The sequence below is a fragment of the Heloderma suspectum genome, chromosome 6 (assembly GCF_057233095.1).
Source record: "Heloderma suspectum isolate Gila_16-S chromosome 6, 16-S_ref, whole genome shotgun sequence".
Taxonomy (NCBI): Eukaryota; Metazoa; Chordata; class Lepidosauria; order Squamata; family Helodermatidae; genus Heloderma; species Heloderma suspectum.
In genome coordinates this window covers 47,265,394-47,289,664 of record NC_139463.1, presented here as the reverse complement: position 1 = coordinate 47,289,664, position 24,271 = coordinate 47,265,394, and the positions used below count along the sequence as shown (strand labels likewise).

The window sequence follows — 24,271 nt, the reverse complement described above, 5'->3', positions numbered from 1 at the left end:
ACCATGATCAATGGTGTCAAACACTGCCGAGAGACCAAGGAGTATCAACAGACACACACTCCCCTTTCCCTCTCCTGGCACAGGTCTCATACAGGGCAACCAAGGCAGTCAGAGTACCAAAACCAGGCTGGAACCCCGACTGAAATGGATCCAGAAAATCAGTCTCCTCCAAGCGTGCCTAGGACAGGTCAGCAACCACCCAGGCGAAATACCTTGCCCAGTAAGTGGATCTGTACAACTGGTTTAGAATTGTTCAGATCTACCAGATCCAGGCAGGGCTTCTTAAGGAGTGGTGTTACTACTGACTCTTTCAGGTGACCCAGGATCACCCACTCCCATAAGGAGGCATTTATCCCTGCCCTGGCCCAACCAGCTGTCCCTTCCTTACTAGATTTCACCAGCCAGGAAGGGCAAGGATCCAACATGCAAGTGGTCACATGTATCCATCCGAGCATCTTTACTTCCACTGTTGTTGTTGTTATCAACTACTTTGTAGGTGGAAAATATTGCATTTTAAATTTAACTGCTTTATTGTAAACTTCACAAAAAGGAGAAGGGGACGGCAGAGGATGAGATGGCTAGATACCATCACCGATGCAATGAATATGGACTTGAGCACGCTCCGAGAGAGAGCGGAGGACAGGAAGGCCTGGCGTGCCATGGTTAATGGGGTCACAAAGAGTCGGACACGACTGAACGACTGAACAACAACAACAAAACTTCACAAGCCATAGTTCCTAACCAAAAGGCATAAATTAGGATTTATTTTTGTCACCATCACCTAGCAAAACATTTTTCAGAAATCTCCTTTATGGTGACTTATCTCCCAACCCTCCAGACTCCCCAATATTTTCTTTGCTTTCCCAGTGAAAAATGCCTCGCTACGCCCCTGACCCCAGCTGCACCTAAGGCCTGGCTTTGGGGCCGCCCCTGCTCCTGAACGGCACCGTTGTGTTTCTGCCCTCAGCTGCTCTCAGCCTTGCTGTGTGGATGTGCCCCACCCACAGTCCAAGGACTGAATTTTGACCTGGCCTTAGCAGGACAAGCTCCAGGATTTGGGGAGGCCCTAGAGAACTGTGGTGGGGCTGTAGCTCAGCCACAAGCACAAGCTGTGCATGCAGAAAGTCCCAGGTTTACTCCTCAGAATTTCCAGTGAAAAGAAACAAAAAAAGGTCCGGTAGCAGACCTTCCTCTAACCGAGACCCTGGAGAGCCCTGGCCAGCCAGTCGAGACAACAATGGGCAGATGGACAAACGGCCTGGCTTGAGTGTGTGGCAGCTCAATACATCCAGTCCTTGGTGAGAAGGGAACGCTGCTGGCTCGGTGGGCCCTGGAAACCCCTGGACACACCACTGGCGGGAAACAGCCCTGCCGGCACCAAATCCACATGCCCTCCTCTCCCTCGCGTTCTTCATTCCATCCCTCTGCCGCTCCAGTCCATGCTAGCAAACCCCCACCCGCAAGCCTGGATATCAGACGTAGTCAGTTTTCCAGAGTAATTAAATGAGCTGATTTATTTAAGTAAATTGCACAGGTCTATTCTGAGCATTTGAGTGTCCCTGGTGCAGAGCACGCTCGGGCCCGACTCTGTCAGGGAAGTGCCGTATTTGTGGTGAGCCATCTGCAGCCCTCATCATCCATGTGGCCTCGCGTCCCTCCCCATCTCCTGAAGCAAAGGCATGGAACTTGGGCACGCAAAAGGAAATATTAGACCAGAGTAATTAAACCGGCCAACACAAGAAGCAGGAGGCCGCTCTTGCACTTTGAAACAGGACACTGGAGGCACTAGACGGCTTCTTTTCTTAAGGAGCAAATGGATTTGTCTCACTCAGAGTGCAATCCTCTGCATGTTTCAACAGAAAAAAAGCCATACAACTCACAGCATTCCCCAGCCAGCCATGCTGGCTAGGGAATGCTGGGAGTTGTAGGACTCTTTTTCTGTCTAAAACACATCGGATTGCGGCCTTAAGGATCTCACTCCATATCTTGTTGCCGTTTGAGGAGCTCTTGACTTGACACATGGGTCAGCAGTTCATTTTGTCAGAGGCCCGGTTTGAGAAGAGAATGTTGGGTGTCAGGCCAAACAACCCCCATCCCACAAAGTAGCCTACAAAGTAACAGCCATCCCTGCCAGCCCAGGAGTAATCCTTCCCATTATTTTTCCACTTCTGGTTGAGGGGCCAGGTTTGGCCCAGAGCTGCTTGCTGGTGTCCTCTAACAGCGCTAGGATATCGGGGAGTCCTACTGCAGTGTTTTTAATGGGAGTAGTTGGCAACTTTATTTTAATTTTTCTTTATTTGGCACTTCTAATGTGCTTCCTTGCTCATGGGGTGTATGTCACATAATTTCAGAGTTTGCTGGAATTCCAGATGGCTTTTTAGAAACATTTTCAATGTGGAAATAGTAGACTAAAGAAATAAGGAGCCAAGATGGTGCAGTGGACAGAATATTGGAGATGGATCGGATTTTGAACCCTTAGCTAGCTAGCTGTGATTGGGGAACCCTGGGCCAATGTTCTCTCTCTCTCTCTTACCAATCTGTCACCCTAACTTAACTCTCAGGGCCCCTGTGAAAATGAAATGAGAACCACCCTGGGGCCACATTTCCTTGGAGGAAGTTTTGGGTTACAAACGTGATTTAACCAAGGGAACTTTGGGCTTGTGCGTCTCAAACAGTAAACCCTGCCACCATACCACTGGCAAAACACTCTGGAAACGGAACGTACTATCCAAGGCCATTTGTCATATGATAACAGTGGAGGCTGGTGGCTCCAATGCCAGTGGGGCAGAGAATCTGCTACGGGTTTCAATCAGAACCAGTCAGAACTCTAAAGGAGCTCTCCAAGGCGGGCAGTTTAGAGTCCTGACTGGTTCTGACTGAAAACAGGAGCGGATTCACCACTCCACTGACACTGGAGCCACCAGTCCCCTCTGTATGCTATGGAGGGAGCCACTGTCTGCCTTTCAAAGAAAAACCAACGAAAACCCCACAGGACACATGCCCCAGCTCTCGGGGTATGCTGAAAGTAGCTCTTTGGACCACAGCCTAAGTGAAGTCTTTTGATTTTGTGGTGTGACGGGCCTGGGCCTGGGCCTATCCCTATTACTCGTGTCAACAGTGTCATCCTTGGGCCCCGCGCGGCTGGCCGAAATCCCAAGTGTGGTCCTAAGCCTCTTACGCAAACAGAGCGGCATCGTGTCAGCTGTGGGGTAAATAACATGAGTAAGCGTTTCATATCATTTCTGGATACCATTAGCCAGCGAAAGCAACAAAGAGGAAAATGTGCATTTCATTAACCGGGAACAAAGAAGAAGTGACTCAGAGAGTTAGGGAAAGAAAACACTACACAGACTTTTAAGAGCAGCCTGACGGCGATGCGCTCTCCAGCACGCTGCCCAACTCGGGATTCGTTTCCGCGTGTGAAGGAGCCACCGCTCAGAGCGCCCCCGCGGGGCTCTCGCTCTCGCCTCCCGGGCACAGGCAGCGGGGGGCTTCGCGCGCAGGAGCCGCAACGGCGCCGGCCGCCCCCCGGGCAAAGGCGCTTCCGGCCCGGCGGGGGCCGCGCCGCGCAGCCCCCAGCCAGCCAGCCGGGCGCGGGGCGCCGCAGGGCGCCTCGCGGCCAGCCCCGAGCCCAGCCGCGGGGCCGCGCGGTCACGCGCCGCAGCCCCCGCACCGGCGCCGCAGCGGGAGGCGGCCGCGGCCGGGACGCGCCGCCGAGGTCTGGAAGCGCCGCCGGCACCCCGCTCGCGCCAACTTACTTGTCCAGGACGAAGTACAGGTCGAACCCGCCGTAGCAGGCGGCGCCCCCGTCCGCCCGGGCCCCGCCGTGCCCGCCGCAGGCGACCATCGCGGCGGCCAGGAGGAGGCACTTCGCGCCCAGCCGGAAAGCCTCCTGCGCCGCCGCAGCCATGACGGCCCGTGTCCAGCAGCCAGCCGCGCGGGGGGCCGGTCGCTCCTCTGCCCGCGGCGCCCTTACTGGGGCGCCACGCGGCTGCTCCCGACGGGCCCCGATCCCCAAGCCAGCCCTCGCAAGCCCTCGGCGCCGGATCCCGCGAGGCGCCCCGGCGCAGGCCGCCCTTCTAACGGAGCGTCTCGCCGCCGCGCTCACAGCCCTGTGGAATCAGCATCGCGCCTGCCCGCGGGGCCGGAGGCGGCTTCCGGACAAGCTCGTCTCCCCCCGCTTCTCCGTCCTCTCCGTCTTCTTCGCATCGCCCCAGATTTCGGAGAATGTGGGAAGGCTCAGGCCCCCGCCCCCGCCCCGCCGAGGGCTGCGGCGGCGGGGGGGTCCTGCCTCGCCTCCCCACCGGAGTGCCAAGGGCGCCATCTGGTGGCGAAGCCGTCGCGAGGCGGGGGCGACGGACCCCCGCGCCGCACGGCCTCCCCCGTCCCTTGCCCAGGAGCCGGCCCGGGGATGCCCGCCTCCCTCGTCCGCCCGGCGGCCCCGTCGCTGCGGACAAAGTGCCCCCTGACACCCCGATGAGCAAACTAGCTCACAGTGGGCTGGACGAGACAGCGATCCGGTGGATCCACAGTTGGCTACGGACTCGGACTCAGAGTGCTTCTCAGTGGGATCCTCTCCAACTGGGGAGAGGTTACGAGCGGGGTACCGCAGGGCTCCTTCCTGGCCCAGTGCTCTTCAACTTTTGTATTAAGGACTTGGAAGAGGAGGTGCAGGGAATGCTGATCAAGTTCGCAGATGGCACAAAATTGGGCGGGATAACTAATACTTTGGAAGACAGAAACAAAATTCAAAGTGAGCTTGATAGACTGGAGCGCTGGGCAGAAAACAACAGAATGACATTTAATAGGGACAAATGCCAAGCTCTGCACCTAGGAAAAAGAAACCAGATGCACAGTTACAAGATGGGGGATACGTGGCTCAGCAACACTACAAGCGAGAAGGATCTTGGAATTGTTGTCGATCACAAGCTGAAGATGAACCAACAATGTAATGTGACTGCAAAAAAGGCAGATGCTATTTTGGACTGCATTAAAAGAGGCATAGCTTCCAAATCCCGGGAAGTACTAGTTTTAACACTGGTAAGGCCTCATCTGGAGTACTGTGTCCAGTTCTGGGCACCACACTTTAAGAAGGATGCAGACAAACTGGAGAGGGTTCAGAGGAGGGCAACAAAGATGATCAGGGGACTGGAAACAAAGCCCTATGAAGAGAGACTGAAAGAACTGGGCATGTTTAGCCTTGAGAAGAGAAGTCTGAGGGGAGATATGAGGGCGCTCTTCAAGTCCTTGAAAGGTTGTCACAGAGAGGAAGGCCAGGATCTCTTCTTGATCATCCCAGAGTGCAGGACACAGAATAATGGGCTCAAGTTACAGGAAACCAGATTCCGGCTGAACATTAGGAAAAACTTCCTGACTGTTAGAGCAATACGACAATGGAACCAATTACCTGGGGAGGCGGTGGATGCTCTGACCTGGATTCCTGCATTGAGCAGGGGGTTGGGCTCGATGGCCTTCCAACCCTGCTATTCTATGATTCTGTGACTTTAACGCTGCAGCACCTGCCTGATCACCTCCACCCTGGACCTATTTGCACTGCATCCATGCAGGGCTGTGGGAGCTCCTCGCTTTGAAAAACTACTATGATCATGGCTTTTCTTTCTTTGCAGAATTCAGTCTGCTGCCAGGTTTCCCATTAATCCGTCTAGCTCAACCTGGCTTAACTCTACAATCTGTTTCCAGGTCTTTGGAATGGGTGAAGTAATCCTAGAGACTGGTACCTGGGAGAGTAGTTTTTTTTAAACAGAAAAGAAGAAAAATCCCCTTTGTCACACTGACATTTCTCTGGTGTATTGGGCCACCGCATCACCACTGTAATTTGGGGGAAGGGGAAGCAACTTCACATTAGCTGAGCCTAGAAGAATGAACATCCAAGCACACAGAGGGCTCAAGAGTGACATCAAGTGGTTGCGATTATATTTCCTCTGATAATAAGAATTTTCAGTTTTGACCATGTAGAACAGGGCCCCTCAACCATTTGGGGCTGTTGGGCACATTTGGAATTTTGAGAGAGAGCCATGGGCACTCTCACAAAATGGCTGCCACACAGGTGGGGCCCATTCATAAAATGGCTGCCATGGTGGGCATACCTGGTCACAAAACACTCATTTTCCAGAAGGCAAACTGGTGAGACTAAAAGAAAAGTATTGTGCTCCAGCACCAAGTGCAAGACAGATGGGGGGACTGAGCTCTGAAACATAAAACCACTCTTTTGAACCCGAATAAAGATGGTGCTGGGGGGCTTCACTTCGCACTATACCAGCCCCCTGGTTTAAAAAATAAATAATTTTAAAAATCTTATGTAAAATAAAAATCAGTAGGGGCAGGGAGCCTGGTGGGTGCCAAGAGAAGTACCCACAGGCACCATCTTGGAGGCCCCAGCTGCAGAACTGGGATTCAAATCAGAAAACAGGTGCCCCTTGCCTTATGTGTTAATATTAGGGCTGTTCCTTTGCTTGCTCACTTGCTTGTTCACTTGCTGTAAGTGTTAATATTAGGGCTGTTCACTTCTTTGCCTCCACCCCACATGCTCCCTAAATGCATGGGAGAGCACATCACACCCCTTCTCCTCACATGGGTGTGCCCAACAGCTCACAGATGTACCTGCCTTTGGCTTTTCCTTGCGATCAAGAGGCCTGGGGTAATCAGGGTTCACAATCTCATGTGCAGGTACTGAATGCAGGGCCCCTTTCTCACTGACGCCGAACCCATGGCCACCAGGCACACCAGTGTGCAAAAGGTGTGGCCAGCAGGTATGTTCTCACTACCCCCTCAAGCATGCATGAAACGTGTGTGGGAGGGGGGCCGTTTGATCGCCCCTTTTGTAACAATAGGCATGGATCTGCCCTGGTGGACACTTTTGCATTTTGTTCCATCTTTTATTTTATACTTTACTCGGATCTTGTACTCAGTTCTCCTTTTTGATTATTGATATTTTCATCTACTTAATAAAGACTTGTTTATCTTTTTAAACAAGTGCTCTAAGTGCTTGGTCTTTGGCTAACCCCAAAAATGCTCCCTTTAAACAATGCTGACTGGTGAGAAGGGGGAAGGAAACCCATTTAATCGGGATAATTTTGATCACCATGTTTCAAGATTTTTGGTCGCTTCACTCGCTGTGGCAATTGTGCTGCCACCATCTGGCGAGTGGGAGGGGCAGCCGGCTTTCCCCACCATATGAACCTGTAGAGGTGGGTGGGGGCCATTCCAACACTTGCACAATGATTCCTGCCTCCTCCCCAGTTCCAAGGTTGGAAGGAAAGTTGGGGGTTGTTTGGAGCACCCCAAACAGCAAGTTCTCCGCTGGTCTTTTCTACAGGGAAGGAACCTGGTGACCACAATTTTCGGTCTGGCTAGCAGGACCAGCCAAAAACCGTAGACCCTTGATGATGGCCCAGTGTGACTTGGAGGAGTGAGGTCTCTGTGCAAGGTCAACTGGGGTGGGTGGGAGTAGATAAGAAGACCAGGAGGAAGCTGCAGGGCCACTGGGATTCCAGTAGTCCAGTAAAGAAAAACACTAAATGGCCAGAGGTGCTTTGCCATATAGCCAAGAAATAGCTGAGAGAATAGTGGCTTCCCTAAGCCCCACAACGAGACCATGAGTTGGACTTGAGCTAGGCATGTCACAATGTGCAGTCCACAGCCTGCATGGGAATGCCAAGTTGCCAGAAGGCCTTGTATCCAGACAAGGGATGGATGAATCCATCAGTTTCGGTTTCTCTCTGTTTCTCATTTTTCCTATCTTAAGTTCAGTTCATCTCGAACTCTGAGAATTTTTTTTAAACGTTCATCTGAAAATTCATAAGCATTTTTGTACACATTTCTCCTAATGCATGCATTTTTGCCTTATACACACTTTTTCCCCCTAATATAATGCATTTTTATGTCGTTTCCCCTAATATACGGAGTTTTGTATGCATTTTTCTAAAAAAAAAATTGGAGAGGTTGATTGCAAAATTCGGAGAAATGTGAATTCAAAAGATAACAGAATTGACTAATACAGCGCATTTAGACTGACACTTTTCATTCTTTATTGATAAAAACAGAAATATCGTCAGTTGTATTCTTTATTTCATATCCCCCTTTATTTTCATATTTATGACAATGCAAAAGGATCAATCAACATCATGATTCAACGTATCATTTCAATCATGGCCAAAGAACCAACATTTTTTCCACATCTTTCCAGTTTTTGTCTCCCATATTAGCGATATCCACATTACTACTTTAGCAACATCCCATTTTCTTGATACCACACTATTCCATTTATCAAAAACTATTGTCGGTGCCAGAGTTGCTCCTGTTAATATCCATATTGCCAACCTGTCCACTGATGGTAATATATTCAATTACTTAATGCACCAGCAACCTTGAAAGATAGCAATGAATATAAATATCAGCTTTCACTACAGTATCCTAATCAGTGGAGGCTGGAGGCTCAGATGTCAGTGGGGCAGTGAATCTGCTCTGGGTTTGCTATTCCACACTTTGCATAGCTCCTTTAGAGTTCTGACTGGTTCTGACTGAAACCCGGAGCAGATTCACTGCCTCACTGACCTCGGAACCACCAGCCTCCACTCATCCTAATGTTCAGTCTCCAAGTACGCTGTTCAGGTAACACCATGTAACCTTAAGATAACGTATCAGTTCAGTAGGAGCAGCTCACTCCTGCACACACACTGCTATGGATTGTGGCCTTTGTGTTTTACTGATCTTGTAGGCACCAGTTGCTGAATGAATTTAGAGATTTGCCATTGGAGTAGATCAAGGCCTTTGTCACTTGTGTTTGCAACACCAAGAGAAATCCAGCCCACCCACCTGGGGCTTGATAGAGTTCCCTTTTTCACCAGCTGCCAGATTTGCCAAGCACCTGGCAGGCAACGACACCAGGTAGGTGGGCCCCCATTTCTCTTGGCAGGTCACATTGAGTTGGATACTTTTAGAACAGATGATACCAGAGATACAGTTAAGCTGGGAGGGGTATGTCCAATCTTGGTTAGAAGAGGGAAATTCCTCCGCATAAGTTCACTTTCAGAAAGAGCAGTTTCAACCCTGTGCAGCCACTGCCTGGGGACTCTAAAGGTAAAAGAAAAATAGGTAAGTCAAGTAGGAGTCCAAAGATGCACCATCTCACAGATGAAGTGGTCTGTGTACTTCCAACATGCACCATTCCTGCAACATTGTTCTGATGGGAAACAGTCATCCTTTGACAGTGGAACATGGGCAGCTCATCCACTGACTTCCTTAACACACCCTGGTGTGCAGTCCTCAACACCATGACCCTCTACATAGAAGTGAAATAAATTGGTTTAGAAATCTGAGCTTGTGTCTTTAAAATAATGGGGGTATCAGGATGAGTAAATAGGGGCACAGCACTGAACTTCATACAAAAATTAAAATGTTGATATAAAATCTGAAATATGACTACATTGTCTATTGTGGATTGTGGAACTGTCTGTTTTCGATTATTATGCATGGCCTTGTATTATGATAAAGGATCTTCGCTAGAGAAACTATGCTTTGGTCAGTTTCTGCCCCTTCATGATGTATCTTGATCAGTTCAGTAGCAAATGCATCTCTAAGATTTGCTATGGAATCAGTTGGAATGAGTGATCTTTCCCTGTTGCCAAGAATGCTGTGAAATCCTGACCAAACCCACTTTGGGACTCATTAGCCCAGTAGCTGTTCAGGCCTCCACAGATGGCTTGGACAGGGCCTCCAGGATAAGCCATGTTTCTGACAAGCGTGTGAGAAATCCGATAGTTTCTGTGAAGGGAATGCCACAGTTGCCCCTATATAGGGAACGTAAAAGTAGTCCTGGAACATCAGTCCTTTGCAGGGGTCTTGCCAGGCACCTAACAGAACAAGGGCCCCAGCTGATAGGACACAAATTTGCATAATATTTGCATATGTTATTTTAGATGTATATACATCTCCAGTTTCACATATGCTGCTTGGGCTTAGAGTCTTAGACATATCAACGTTGCCCACTAAATGGTGAGTTTCTTCACCAGCCTGCCTCAGGGATAAACTACTTGCTGCGATAAATACGTAGCATGCAGTTGATCCTTGCATTTTTCTTACCTCAGTGTCAGTGTGCAAAGCCCTGATCTGGATGGGTTCAAACCTTCCCACCCAGCTGCTTCTCCCCTTGAATCCCCCCCCCCAACACACAGGAGGTAAAGGAAGAAGAAGAAGAAAACCTCCAGTGGTGGTAATGGAGTTTCCCCCACCTTCTTTTTAGCCCCTACGGTTACACTGTAAGAAAAAAATGTGAGGATCAGCTGTACACTACGTATTGTATAATGGCATCCAGTGCTGTGGAGAAGCAAAGGAGCACTTCCGGCACAACTCCCATCCCTTTCGGGGGGGGGGGTGGCTGCGCAGGGGATTAGATTTGTGCCCCATAGGAGTTAGAAGGGATGGGATGCCCACTGCGTTTCCCAGCATGTCTTGAGCCAGCAGGTGAGTCTGCATCTTCGTGCGAAATACCTCGTGGATCATATTGTCAAGCTGTGATATAGTTGGAAAGGTATGCCAGTTCATCCTGGACACTACACACGTCCTCTTGTAGGGTTAGTGGTAAATGACAAGACTCTGCAAGATGCGATGGCAAACATTAGCCAAGAGATGATCCCCTTCCAGTTATTTCTAGAGTCTCCCAAACATTGCCATTTCTGGCTGGGGATTAGCATTCAACATCCTGGCTGAAATTCTTCATTAGTGATTTTATTCAAATCAACTGGTGCACCAATGCTGTACTTCACACAGAAGGACAGACAGCACATTATCTCTGTCATCCAGCCAGTGTTATTGCTAATATGGGAAAATCCTCACCCCCAACTGAAATGAATCCTATCAGCTTTACTGCATTTGCTCCTGCTCGCCCCGGTTATCCCCATGTCTCTCCCATGCCTCATTTCCACTGTCTCCCTCTCCCTATGAAACCTTGGAGGTCCTTCCAGGTGGCCTTCCCATCCCTCCCACCATGGGAGCAGCTAGGCAGCAGCTAAGCAATGTTTGAGAATGGCGGGATGTTCCAGACATCATCTCGCCGCTCATCTCACGTCAGATCCCCATCTGTGTCTGTGAGTGCTGCTTGCTCTGCACAAATGGGGAACGTGTGCAAATTGAGCAGCAATCAAGTGGGAGATTTGTGGGAATTTCCCCCAATTTGTGCAGATTTCCCCAAATCTGTGCAAATTTCCTCCATAGACTAAAGTGGGGCTGATGCAGTCCATGGAGGAAATGGGTGCAATTTGAACTGGGAATTGGGAATGGGCCAAACCTGAGCGCATGTTTGACAACGTATGAATACTTTTGGTGGACACAGGGTCTTGCTTGTGTTCGGAGCTTCAAATGGGGCACGCGCGCATGTTTTGCAAGGAAAAACAAAATTCTCATGCATCGCTATGAGCGACTCTGTAGAGCTGCACATCCGCATGCTCTTCAACTGTAGACTCCTTGAGGCATCTTTTGCTTATGTTACTCCATGATGCTGCGTCAATAAGCAGATGGCAGTAACGTCTTGGTAAGAGATCAGGTTTGCATTTCGCTGCAATTTATCCATTCTCAAGTCTGCATCCACAGTCAGGCACGTGCCAGGGACCAGGCCCTCACCCAACACTGATCAGAGCTTTCTTCTCCTCCTTGCTGTTATTCCCTGTTATCACTTGTTCTTCCCCTCGGGGCACAATCCCCAGCTCCACCCTGAGGGAAAGAGCAGGGGAGTGAGCAGCAGGATGGTGGCAGGTGGCAGTGATGGCGCCGAAAAGCAGCAGCTGTCAGGGTTGCCTCTGAGCATACAGAGTGTCAGAGTAGCTCAGATTCTGAGGAAGAGCTGCGACATGTGGGGGAGGAACTTTCCCAGGCTCCAGAGGCACAGCTGCACGGAGAGCCCCCCCCCTTCACACATCCCTGGGAGTGATAGCAAACGGGGGGGGGGCGAGGGAAGAGCAAATTGAAGTCCTGGATGCAAGACGCAGGCGCGGGCACAAGGGGGAAATCACAGGGGCTGAGCTTTGGCACTCTGCCCGATTGGCTCGACGTCGACGGCTGGGCCCGGATGTGTCACGGAAGAGGGGGAGATCTTCCCCTCCCACCCCTTCAGCTAAGAGAGCTTGCCGCTTTTTTCCCAAATGGAGCTCACCTTCTGTGGTTTCCCTTTGAACTCCCTGAAGGCTCTTTCTTTTGTAGTCTGTGAGTCTCTAGCAATTTGCATCTGTATGCCTCGTTAGAGTAAATGGAATTAAAGCCTTGGAAATGCAGTGTTGATTTGGCTACTGGAGTTCTCAGCCGGGCAAACAGGGAATCCTGACAGCAGCAGCAACTATGGCCACCACTCGCTTGTCATCAGCTGATGCCACAAGAGGGGGCAGAGCATTCTGGGAGAGACAAGCTCATATTTTCAGGAGGACCACTGAGGGTGTTTTTTCCAATAATCTGGAGTTGGCATAGCCTACTCTATTTCATTTATTTCATGATCTACTATGCAGAAATGTTTCTGTTGTTTATTATTGATAGTACTTCTACTCTGGTGTGCAACACATTTGACATGTCTTACCCCGTACACTTTAGTGTAAAGTCTGTGATCAGGGTCAAGGGTAGGCAAGGTGGGGCACCTGCCACGGGCTCATGCTCCAGCAGGGGCCCACTAACAAGAGCCCTGTGGAGTTGCTGCTGCTCTTGACCATGGCAGCCTGCATGTTCACCCGCCTCTTGGTCTGGCCCAGTCAAGGGTGATGGTGAGAAGGAGGAGCAGCAATGGCCCCTGCCTCTCGCTCACTGGCTCTCTGCCTGTCAAGCAAGCAAGTGGCAGAAGGAGGAGGAGGAGTGAGAGCAGCTGGGGACAATGGTGGTGAAAAGGCAGACTCACTGAGGGAGAGGCGCACTGCGAGGCTATCTTGCTTGAGGGCCCTCCAAAACCTGGAGCGGCACTGTCACTGATTCAATGGTCAGGTGTCGTCTGATGTTTACATAATCCATCCAATATTATCAGCTTTTCTTTTCAGAGGAATGTAGCTGATGCTCTGAGCTACTGAGAAATGTTCACTATGTAATGGTGGAAAAATAACCTGCTTCCATTTCAGGGGAATTTAGCAGATGTGCCAAGGTGCTAAGGAAAGTCTGCCCACCAATGCCACCAGAACATTGCCAGTGCCACAGACTGAACAGTAACGTCACTGAATTGCTAGGTTTCACACTTACGTTGTTGCAGTCAACTATCGCGTTGGTTGAGTGCATTCCAGAATAAATGTTAAAGGCAGCAACGTTGGTGTTCTGGTTGATGTTCACCATCTGGTAGACCGTTCCTCCATTGTTTCCCTTGTTTATGAGCTGAATAGCCTAAAGACAAAGATTCATGTTCAGACTCTTTGGGAGGGGGAGAACTGCTGTACTGGATATGGCCAGGGCACTGAACCAGGGAGTTAAACTGAATTTTCTTTTGAACCAGAACAAAAACTGAACCATTATCTGAAAATCTCTGGGGGACCAGAACTGGAACAGATTGGGGGTGGCGGGAGGAATCAGCAAGCTTCTTCTTCCAGCCAGGTCTCCATGATATATGACAGGTCAGCCTTTTCATCCAACATCAAATCCAGGATTGTTGATGTTTTCCCAGCAACTGATCTGGCATTAAAATGCAGGATCTTCAGGCTGGCAGGTGGGTGGGGCTGCCTTCATGGTCACCAGTGCTTCCTTGCCTAGATAGCAACCTGAAGAGAGGGAAGGACAACCAAGGTCCTACCCATCTTTCCCTGAAAGGCCCAGGTTGCAATCTCCCACCATGTCGCCCCTGCTGGTAATTACTTGAACAGTTGCCCCAACCCTTTCCACTAGGGCTGTGCATGGACCCCCTGATCTGACTCAGAGGCCACTTTGTGTCTGCCAAGGTGGGCCTAATTCGCATCAGGCTGATTCAGGGACCCCCCAACTCGCTTTAGCCTAAGAAGCCAAAGTGGGATTTGGACATCCGAATCCTGCTTTTCCCTCCAACACCCCCCCCCCCCAGCGCTCCTTACCTGGGCCCTTAGGCTGCCAGCCATCTTGTTCCATGGGGGGAGGGAGCCGCATTGCTGCCAGGGAAGCTGCTGCCACTGCCAGCTCCTAGTCCTTCTGGATGTGTGCCAGCAACTGTCTTGTTGTTCCAGGGGATGAGGGAGCCATTTTTAAAATGGCGACTCACCGTAGTTCCAGAAATACAGGGAGTCACCATTTTAAAAATGCGCCCCCCCCGAACAATGACCACTGCCGGCGCATGTCCAGAGGGCCCAGATAAGGAGCTGGGGGTGTGGCAGTGGCAGTAGCGTGGTGGCTGGGCTTCCAGATCATGCCGAAGCACACTGAAGTGCTTTAGAGCAACCCGATCCACTTCAGGCCACTTCATGCCCCCTCCGCCTTGTCTTGGGGGTGGCCCGAAGCGGCCCGCTTTGACTCGGAGCTCGGGCTTCATGTTGAAGCAGTGTACAGCCCTACTTTCCACCTCCCCACTGTCCAAGGCACGTCTCAAAGGCCCGGTTTGGATAAGATGCTAAACTGGCTACTTGCATCATTCGCAAAACTTCAGTTGGGGAGCAGCTTCAGGAGGCTGACAGCCAGACAATCTTCGAAGTGGGGTAAAAATGAGAGTATTCCCAGGTCTTTTTCTTTAAAACCAAATACGCATTACAAACTTCTCCTATTCCTTTTCATTTCCTACTGCAAGCCACTATACATTAGAATAGAGTTTTGATATTTATAAAGTAATCTATTTTGCATTGGCTAAATACCATGGTTCATTTTGATTAACGAAACAAAATAAAAGGCCAGTTGCTCTGGATCTCTTCCAGAATAACTTTTTTTTATAGTTTTATTTTTTATTTTAAAAAGGGGAGGGGGAAACAACATAGATACACAATACACATCATTACAACAACACACGCAGGGATACACTAAAATACATCTAAGATTATAAGGTATCTCCCTTCAGCTCCCCTTACACAACAAATGCTTATTATTGTTCTCTGCTTCTTATCTTAGTTGTATATCATACATTGAGTTCACAGACATTATCTCATTTCTCTCCTTATTTTTAACAAACAAAAAAGAGAGTTGACCATTTCAAAGATCAGAATCCACATACATAGATATCATTTTTCTCTATTCTTGTACAAATTCTAAAAAAGTTTCCATTCTGACATAAATTTAATTATTAATCCTTCTTTAATTATAATAGTAAGTTTTGCCATCTCTGCCAGATCCATCATTTTCATGATCCACTCATCAGAATAACCTCTTTTTTAAAAAATGATCAGATTTATACCAGAATCAGAAATCTGGCCCACGCAGCATGATATTTTTCAACTATGCAGGTTGGTTAGGTCAAGCAACCAGCTTCCCTCCTACACCAGGGATGGGGAACATGTGGTCCTCCAGATGTTGTTGGACTGCTGCTCCCATCATATTTTATTTATTTATTTATTTATTTATTAAATTTATTAATCGCCCATCTGACTGGTCACCCAGCCACTCTGGGCGATGTACAACCCACCATAAAACAATTTAAAACAATAAATTTTTACCATAAATCTTTTTTTTTTTAAATACCCTAACCCACCCCAAATGCCTGCCTGAACAACCACGTTTTTAATGCACGATGGAAGTTCATTAAAGAGGGGGCATGACGGAGTTCCCTAGGGAGGGAGTTCCACAGAGTGGGGGCCACCACAGAGAAGGCCCTCTCCCTCATCTCCACCAGTCTAGCTGTCCTGGCTGATGGGACAGAGAGAAGGCCATCTGAGGCTGATCTTGTTAAGCGGCCTGTCTGGTGTTGCTGGAGGCGCTCCTTCAGATAGGCTGGGCCGGAACCATATAGGGTTTTAAAGGTCAAAACCAACACCTTGAATTTGGCCCGGAAAACAACTGGTAACCAGTGCAACTCCTTCAGCACTGGAGTGATGTGATCTCGCCAGCAGCTGCCTTTAATCAGGCGAGCCGCCGCGTTCTGTACCAGCTGCAGCTTCCGAACCGTCTTCAAGGGTAACCCCACGTAGAGCACATTACAGTAGTCTAAACGAGAGGAGACCAGGGCATGTACTACCGATGGGAGCAGATGGTCGGGAAGGAAGGGGCGCAGCCGCCATATCAGATGGAGTTGATACAGCGCTGTCCGGCTCACAGCTGACACTTGAGCCTCCATGGACAGCTGGGAGTCCAAAATGACCCCCAGGCTGTGGACCTGGTCTTTCAAGGGTAGCCATACCCCATTCAACACCAGGTCAACATCCCCCAGCCTCCTCTTGTCTCCCACCAAAAGTACCTCGGTCTTGTCAGGGTTCAGCTTCAGCTTATTCCTCCCCATCCAGCCACTCACCGTCTCCAGACATTTGGACAGGGATTCTACAGCCAACCTTGGTGAAGATTTGAATGAGAGGTAGAGCTGCGTGTCATCCGCATATTTATGACACTGCACCCCAAACCTCCTGATGATAGCCCCCAGTGGCTTCACATAGATGTTAAATAGCATCGGGGAGAGGATGGAACCCTGTGGCACCCCACAAGTAAGTGGCCACGGGTCCGAAACCTCCTCTCCCAGTGCTACCCTCTGGTACCTGCCGGAGAGGAAGGACCGGAACCACCGCAATACAGTGTCTCCAATGCCCAACCCCTCCAGGCGGTCCAGGAGGATACCGTGGTCAACGGTATCAAAAGCCGCTGAGAGGTCGAGGAGAACAAGGAAGGAGCATTCACCCCTATCCAGAGCCCTCCTCATATCATCCACCAAGGCGACCAAGGCCGTTTCTGTCCCATGCCCAGGCCTGAAGCCCGACTGAAATGGGTCTAGATAATCAGTTTCTTCCAAGTGTGCCTTCAACTGCACCGCCACCACCCGCTCAATCACCTTGCCCAAAAATGGCAGATTTGAGACTGGGCGAAAGTTGTTCAGAACTTGAGGATCCAAGGAGGGCTTCTTTAAGAGCGGTCTTATCACTGCCTCCTTGAGGGCTGATGGCATCACTCCCTCCTCAAGGGAGGCGTTCACCACCGCCTTGATCCCCTCACCCAGTCTCTCTCTGCAGCTCATAATGAGCCAAGATGGGCAAGGATCAAGTAAGCAGGTGGTCGGCCTTACAGATGAAAGCACCTTGTCCACTTCATCAGGAGGAAGAAGCTGGAACCGATCCCACAAAACCGGTTTGCCACAGGCCGCCTCTTGCTCACTAACTGTATCCACAGTGTGCAGAGTAACACACCTAATCTGATCAATTTTATCTGCAAAGTGCCTTGCCAAAGCCTCACAGGAGGCCTTAGAATGCTCCAGTGGTTCTGGAGCCACAGGACCGACCAGGCTCCGGACCACTTGGAACAGCCTCCTGGGGCAGCACTCTGCAGACGCGATGGAGACAGCATAATATTCCTTTTTTGCTGCCTTCACCACCACATGATAGGCTGAAGATACAGCTCTAGCCCGTGTCTGATCGTCTTTGGAGCGAGACTTCCGCCACCGGCGCTCTAGCCGTCTCACCTCCTGTTTCAGAGCTCGTAACCGCGGATTGAACCATGGTGCAGTCCGAGCCCTGTTCAGGGGGAGAGGGCGTTTCGGAGCCACCCAATCTAATGCCCCAGTGATTGCGGCATTCCAGCCACCCACCAGGGTCTCGACCGAGTGGCCGTTGGCGTGCCCCAGAGAATCCCCAACGTCACCAGATAGTGATCTGACCATGACAAGGGGGTGGTGGATATACCCCCGACTTCCAGATCACTCCCCGCTTCTCCAGAAACAAACACAAGGTCTAGTGCATGACCGGCTACGTGGGTGGGCCCAGTTAGAATATGGTGCAGCTCCCAGGAAGCCATGGTCTCCATGAAGTCCCGAGGTGCTCCTGTGAGGATGGCCTCCGAATGTACGTTGAAGTCCCCCAACACCAGTAAGTTAGGGGACTGTACACGCACATCAGAGACCACCTCAAGCACCTCGGCCAGGGAGTCAGTCGTGCAGCGGGGCGGACGGTACACGAGCAGAATCCCCAGACTGCCCTTCGGGCCCAACCTCCAGTACATGCACTCAGCAACCTTGGTCTCCCGGAGAGGGGGTCTGGTGAAGACCAAGGACTCTCAGTAGATAACAGCCACTCCCCCTCCCCGATCCCCAGCCCTCGGCTGCTGTGCATACGAAAATCCAGCTGGACACATGGCTGCAAGGGTTGGAACAGCAGCCTTGGCCAGCCAGGTCTCCATAATACATGCCAGGTCTGCACCCTCATCCAGGATCATGTCATGGATGAGGAAGGTTTTCTGGGTAACAGACCTGGCATTGCAGAGCAGCAAACGAAGGCCAGAAGATGGGGTCACGCCTCCCCCAGCCATCCTTTGGCTCTGGACAGGCCCGGAGCAGGGGACAGATACTACACATCTCTCCCTTGTTCCCCTTACCTGGCATGGCCTGCCCCTAGCGCTCCGCCAGCGCCTGCCGCCCAGCCTCGGTATGTTCTGGCCCCCAACACTCCCCCCACTGCTTCCACCAGGTGGACACATGCCCCCTCGCTCCCGCCTATCAGGCAGGCTACCCACCCCTAAAAACACAACAAAATCCCCCCCAACAAAATAAAACAAACAAACAAAACAATTAAAATCCCCTTAAAAATGCCAGGCAGGAGTCCACAGGGAAGGCCTGGTGGCGGTGGCGGTGGCGGCGGCAGCAGGCCCAGCAGCAGCAAGCACGCCTCTTCCCCGGTGGTGGTGGCTTCTCCTGCAGGCCTTGGCTCTCCCAGGCCACCTCAGCCAGCCAGCTTATGTAGCCCCTCCAGGGAGGGGCAGGTGGAGCAGCACAGCTGGCTCGGTACCTGGGGGCCTGGTCCTGCAGGGACTGGCGGTCTGCCAGGCAGAAGTCCACAGGGAAGGCCTGGTGGTGGTGGCAGCGGCGGCAGCAGCAGGCCCAGCGGTGGCAGCAGCAGGCCCAGCGGCGGCAAGCACGCCTCTTCCCCGGTGGTGGTGGTGGTGGCTTCTCCTGCAGGCCCTGGCTCTTCGCCAATCATCCCTCACTATTGGCTATGCTGGCAGAGGATGTTGGGAGTTGTAGTCCTATGCTTCTGGAGGGCTCCAGGTTGGGGAAGGCTGGTTGCTAAACACTCAACCCTGCCTCCTGCATTGTTTTCAAAACCAAAAAGATGTCTGTGTTAGGGGCCCGCCCCCCCGTCCCCGAATAAATGGCCTGTAATCTGTTGCTAACAGTTCGAAATGAGGCCCAGGAGTTGTGGTGTGTGAAATGCCAGGCGGTGCACAGGCTAGAGATGAGGTGCGTCTATCTAAGAGCTTTGGCTATTAGGCGGTATAGAAATTAAATAAATAAACAAGCAAGCAAGCAAATTAATTAGTTAATAAAATAAGTCCAGAAACTGGACTTCTAGAGTCTCTAGGGAGGGAAAAGAGCCCGGAGAGCAGCTTCTAGACATCAAACACCATCAAGGCATTTCAAAAAGGCAAAAAGGCACGTGGAGAAAACAGGGGCTGTCTGTGGCAAAGCACACTTTACAGTTCCACCTTCCTGAAAAAGTCTATAATCCACACACTGTCTGTATCTGCTCCAACCACATACATATGAAATACCAAGATTACCTCAGCCGTTCTCAATGCCCTTGCAACACCAAAGCCTAAGAAGAAGCCTACAGCCTCACATCAGCCTAACACCGAAATGCACAAATGTACTTACCGGTGTCTTCATTTTGGAAGCCAAGCCAAGCCAAGCAAGGAAAAAGGATTTATCTGTGCATGGTTGCTGCACTTTCTATACCTAGCTATGAGAGGATGCATATGCATGTACCTCTAGTCAAATAGTTATTTTTCTCCTTTGGGATCTATGGGAAGTTCAAGGGAAAGACACATGTTTTTCTTATGTCTTTACTCGTGAGAGTAGGCACCGTCCCTTCCCTCTTAATATGGTCAAACATGAGGACCTGGAAGCCAGGCGTCACTGTAGTACACGGTAGTTCCATTTCTTGGCAGCGTTTGCTAATCCTTTCTGCTATAGCCCCTAACAAAACCCTTGATGAGAGATTCAACGCCAGACTTCCCAGCCAGCACGGCTTGCCTCCAGACCCCAAAGCGCACTGACTCTCTGTTCTCTTCATATTGGTGAAGCAGGCCCTGTTCTGGCCATCTTAGTTTCCGTGTTTATATTGTGGGATTCTGACACGAATTAAGCTGATGGTAGACTGGTCGCAAAAATGTGAGCCAGAGACCGAGCGACACTGGGGCAGGGGGTGGTGGTGGGGACCTGACCCCCTTTAGGACTATTCTGACAACTTTCGATGATATTTCTATGATTCTATGAATCTCACTGGCAGGTGATGCTCCCCATCCCACCCTCTCTGTGTACAACATCTTGTGCCCCTGCACGTGCGGGGCTCACCTCTTGTGCAATGGGGCTTTTGCTGTTCTAAAATAACCCGAAAAAGAAGTGGAAATACTCATTTCTGGAACATGCGGGTCAGCAGAGCTAGCTTTTCTGGCTAGCTCTGACTACGTGGTGTCAACTGAACTTTTCCTCCAGTTCGGATCAAGACCATTGCAGGGTGCACACTGTTAAAGCACCTTCCCCCATGCAACAGTCCCAATCTGGTTCAGCCCCCACCACTCCACTCCTTCTCGCAGCTTCCATTCACAGTAACCAGAGCTGTGAAAGGGGGGTGGAGTGCAGATCTCTGTTAAAATAACTTGCTGGAGACTTGGGGAAGTGTGGAATGGAAGCAGGGCACCCCCAAAGTGTCAGCACAACACTAAAAACCCTGGGGATCACCTTGCTAAGAGGGCAATCTTGTTGCCTTTTCCGCACCTGTCAACTGTCAATGGCTGTCAAACCAGCCCATATGCAGCCATAAGAACATAAGAACATACAAAGAGCCCTCCTGGATCAGACTGAGGGTTCATCTAGTCCACAACGCTGTTGACACAGTGGCCAACCAGCTGCGGACCAGAAACCCACAAGCAGGACATGAGTGCAATACCACCATCCCACCCACGTTCCCCAGCAACTGGTGTACATAGGTATACTGCCTCTGATACTGTAGGTAGCACATAGCCATCAGGACTAGTAGCCATTGACAGCCTTCTCCAGGAATGTGTCCAGCCTCCTCTTAAAGCCATCCAAATTGGTAGCCATCACTATGTCTTATAGTAGCAAATTCCATAGTTTGACTATGTACTGTGTGAAGAAGTACTTCCTTTTATCTGTCCCAAATCTCCTACCAATCAGTTTCATGGGATGACCTCAGTGGGTTCTAATATTTGGAGAGAGGGAGAAAAATGTCTCCCTATCCACATTCTCCACACCATGCATAACTTTGTAGACCGCTATCATGCCTCCCCTTACCCTCCTTTTTTCCAACCAAAACAATCCCGGCTGTTGTAAGTTTCCCTCATCGGGGAGATGCTCCAGCCCCTTGATCATTTTAATTTAGATGTCTTTCTTCATTAGTCACTGCTAGCTCAGATCCCATCAGGTTATACTTGAAGTTGGGATTTTTTGCCCCAACGTGCATCAGTTTACACTTGTTTACATTGAATCGCATTTGCCATTTGGACGCCCATTCTCCCAGTTTGGAGAAATCCTTTTGGAGCTCCTGACAATCCCGTTTCATTTTAACCACCCCAAATAATTTGATGTCATCGGCAAACTTGGCCACTTCACTGCTCACTCCTAATTCCAGATCATTTATGAACAGGCTGAAAAGCACTGGTCCCAATACAGATCCCTGTGGGACCCCACTACTTACTTCCCTCCATTTGGAAAACTTACCATTTATTCCTACTCTCTGCTTTCTGTCCCTTAACCAGTTACTGATCCATAGGAAGGCCTGTTCTCCTCTTATTCCATGGATGCTAAGTAGGGATTTTGCGAGACTCCAGTTGGGGCTTGAGGCCTGGCAATTTCTCGGCAGCTCAACCCCCTGGGCACTGGTCCATGGATACTGCGCTTGCCTCACTTGGTGTGCATTGAGTCGGGCAAGTGCGGGGATCCCCGCTGGTCCATGAGCCACCATTTTGCATAAAAATGGCAGCTCAGCTGTTTATGTAAGTCACCATTTGTGGAAAATGGCAGAAAATGGTCTAATTCATTTACGCCTATAATTTTGCATAAACGGGGCTATTTAGAGGTGCTATTTTATGCAAATAGTGATTTATATAAATAGTGGAGCCACCATTTTTATGCAAAATGGCAGTTTGCGGAATGCGGGGACACTGTGCACCGCTTGCCGGGTGCCTGTGGACCATCCAGCAGCTCACACAGCATGCCAAATAGGGGTGGGTGGTGGGGTCCGGCGAGTGGCGCACAAGGTGGGCTCCAGTGAGTTTGTCCATCCCTACTGCTACATTGGCTCAGGAGTCTTTGGTGAGGGACTTTGCCAAAAGCCTTTTGGAAGTCCAAGTAAACAACGTCTACTGGATCACCCCTGTCTACATGTTTATTGACACTCTCAAAGAACTCTGAAAGGTTAGTGAGACAGGACTTACTTTTGCGGAAGCCGTGTTGATTCTTTTTCAGCAGGGCTTGCCCTTCTATATGCTTACTAATTTTATCTTTAATAAGGCTTTCAACCAATTTACCCGGAACAGATGTTAAGCTAACCGGCCTGTAATTTCCCAGATCCCCCCTGGATCCCTTTTTAAAAATTGGTGTTACATTGCCCATCTTCCGGTCCTCTGATATGGAGGCTGATCTTAGGGACATGTTGCGTATTTTGGTTAGAAGATCAGCAATTTCATATTTGAGTTCTTTGAGAACTCTAGGATGGATTTATTTGCTTTCAATTTATCAATAAGATTGAGAACGTCATCTTTTGTCGCCACTATTTGTCTCAGTTCCTCAGACTCCCTTCCTGAAAACTTCAGTTCAGGCACAGGTATCTGTCCTATATCTCCTGCAATGAAGACCGATGTGAAGAATTGTATCAGCTTCTCTGCAAACGCCTTGTCCTCCTTCAGTACTCCTTTGACTCCATTGTCATACAACAGTCCAACTGCCTCTCTAGCTGGTTTTCTGCTTCTGATATACTTAAAGAATTCTTTATTGTTGGCCATGATGTTGTTAGTGATATACTCTTCAAAATGCTTTTTTGCATCTCTTATTGTCTGCTTGCATTGCCTTTGTGCAAGCTTGTGCTCCTTTTTGTATTCCTTGACTCTCCCTTTCAACTTCCTTTTCACCAATTCCCTCATTTTAAAGAGGTTTCCTTTTTTGAAGTCAAATGTGTTGGACTTCCTGGGCAATTTTCCACTTAAATATATATTAAACCTGATAGTTCAATTCTGGGCACCACACTTTAAGAAGGATGCAGACAAACTGGAGAGGGTTCAGAGGAGGGCAACAAAGATGATCAGAGGACTGGAAACAAAGCCCTATGAAGAGAGACTGAAAGAACTGGGCATGTTTAGCCTTGAGAAGAGAAGACTGAGGGGAGATATGATAGCGCTCTTCAAGTCCTTGAAAGGCTGTTACAGAGAGGAAGGCCAGGATCTCTTCTCGATCATCCCAGAGTGCAGGACACGGAATCATGGGCTCAAGTGACAGGAAGCCAGATTCCGGCTGAACATCAGGAAAAACTTCCTGCCTGTTAGAGCAATACGACAATGGAACCAATTACCTGGGGAGGTGGTGGGCTCTCCCACACTGGAGGCGTTCAAGACGAGGCTGGACAGCCATCTGTCAGGGATGCTCTGACCTGGATTCCTGCATTGAGCAGGGGGTTGGACTTGATGGCCTTGTAGGCCCCTTCGAACCCTACTATTCTATGTTTCTATGATTCTATGATAGCACTGTGATCACTGCTTCCAATTGGTTCAACAAAGTTTACATCTTGTGCTATGTCCTGGGCAACCCCATTTAGGATTAAATCCAAGGTCGTCTCCCCTCTGGTCAGTTCCATGACCAACTGTTCTAGAGCACAATTGTTTAGGGCATTGAGAAATTTTACCTCTTTGTCATGTCTGGAACATGCATTTATCCAGTCAATATGGGGGTAATTGAAGTCACCCATTATTACAATACTTCCTTGTTTGGAAGCCTTCCTGATTTTATTTTCCATCGCAAGGTCACCCTGAGCATTATGGTCTGCAGGACGATAGTAGGTTCCTAGCACTAAATTAGTTTTGGAACCTGGTATTGTCACCCACAGTGCTTCTGTGGAAGAGCCTACCCCTTTTACGTGTTCTAGTCTGCTTGACTCTATGTGCTCTTTGATGTACAGGGCAAGACCTCCCACGGTACACCTTTCCCTGT

The 24,271-nt window shown here is 49.9% G+C and overlaps 1 protein-coding gene and 1 pseudogene across 1 annotated transcript in view; both read right to left on the bottom strand.

Annotated features, from left to right (window-relative positions):
* Positions 1 to 4,215, bottom strand: part of ANTXR1 (ANTXR cell adhesion molecule 1) — a 217,767-nt gene extending 213,552 nt beyond the window's left edge. The window contains exon 1 of the mRNA XM_084804206.1: positions 3,759 to 4,215. Coding sequence (XP_084660332.1) covers positions 3,759 to 3,910 — 152 coding nt within the window. The 5' untranslated portion in view covers positions 3,911 to 4,215. The remainder of the gene's footprint in view (positions 1 to 3,758) is intronic.
* A 1,642-nt stretch (positions 4,216 to 5,857) lies between these two features.
* Positions 5,858 to 19,988, bottom strand: LOC146340777 (gastrokine-1-like; annotated as a pseudogene).
* Between the last annotated feature and the right edge of the window lie 4,283 nt (positions 19,989 to 24,271).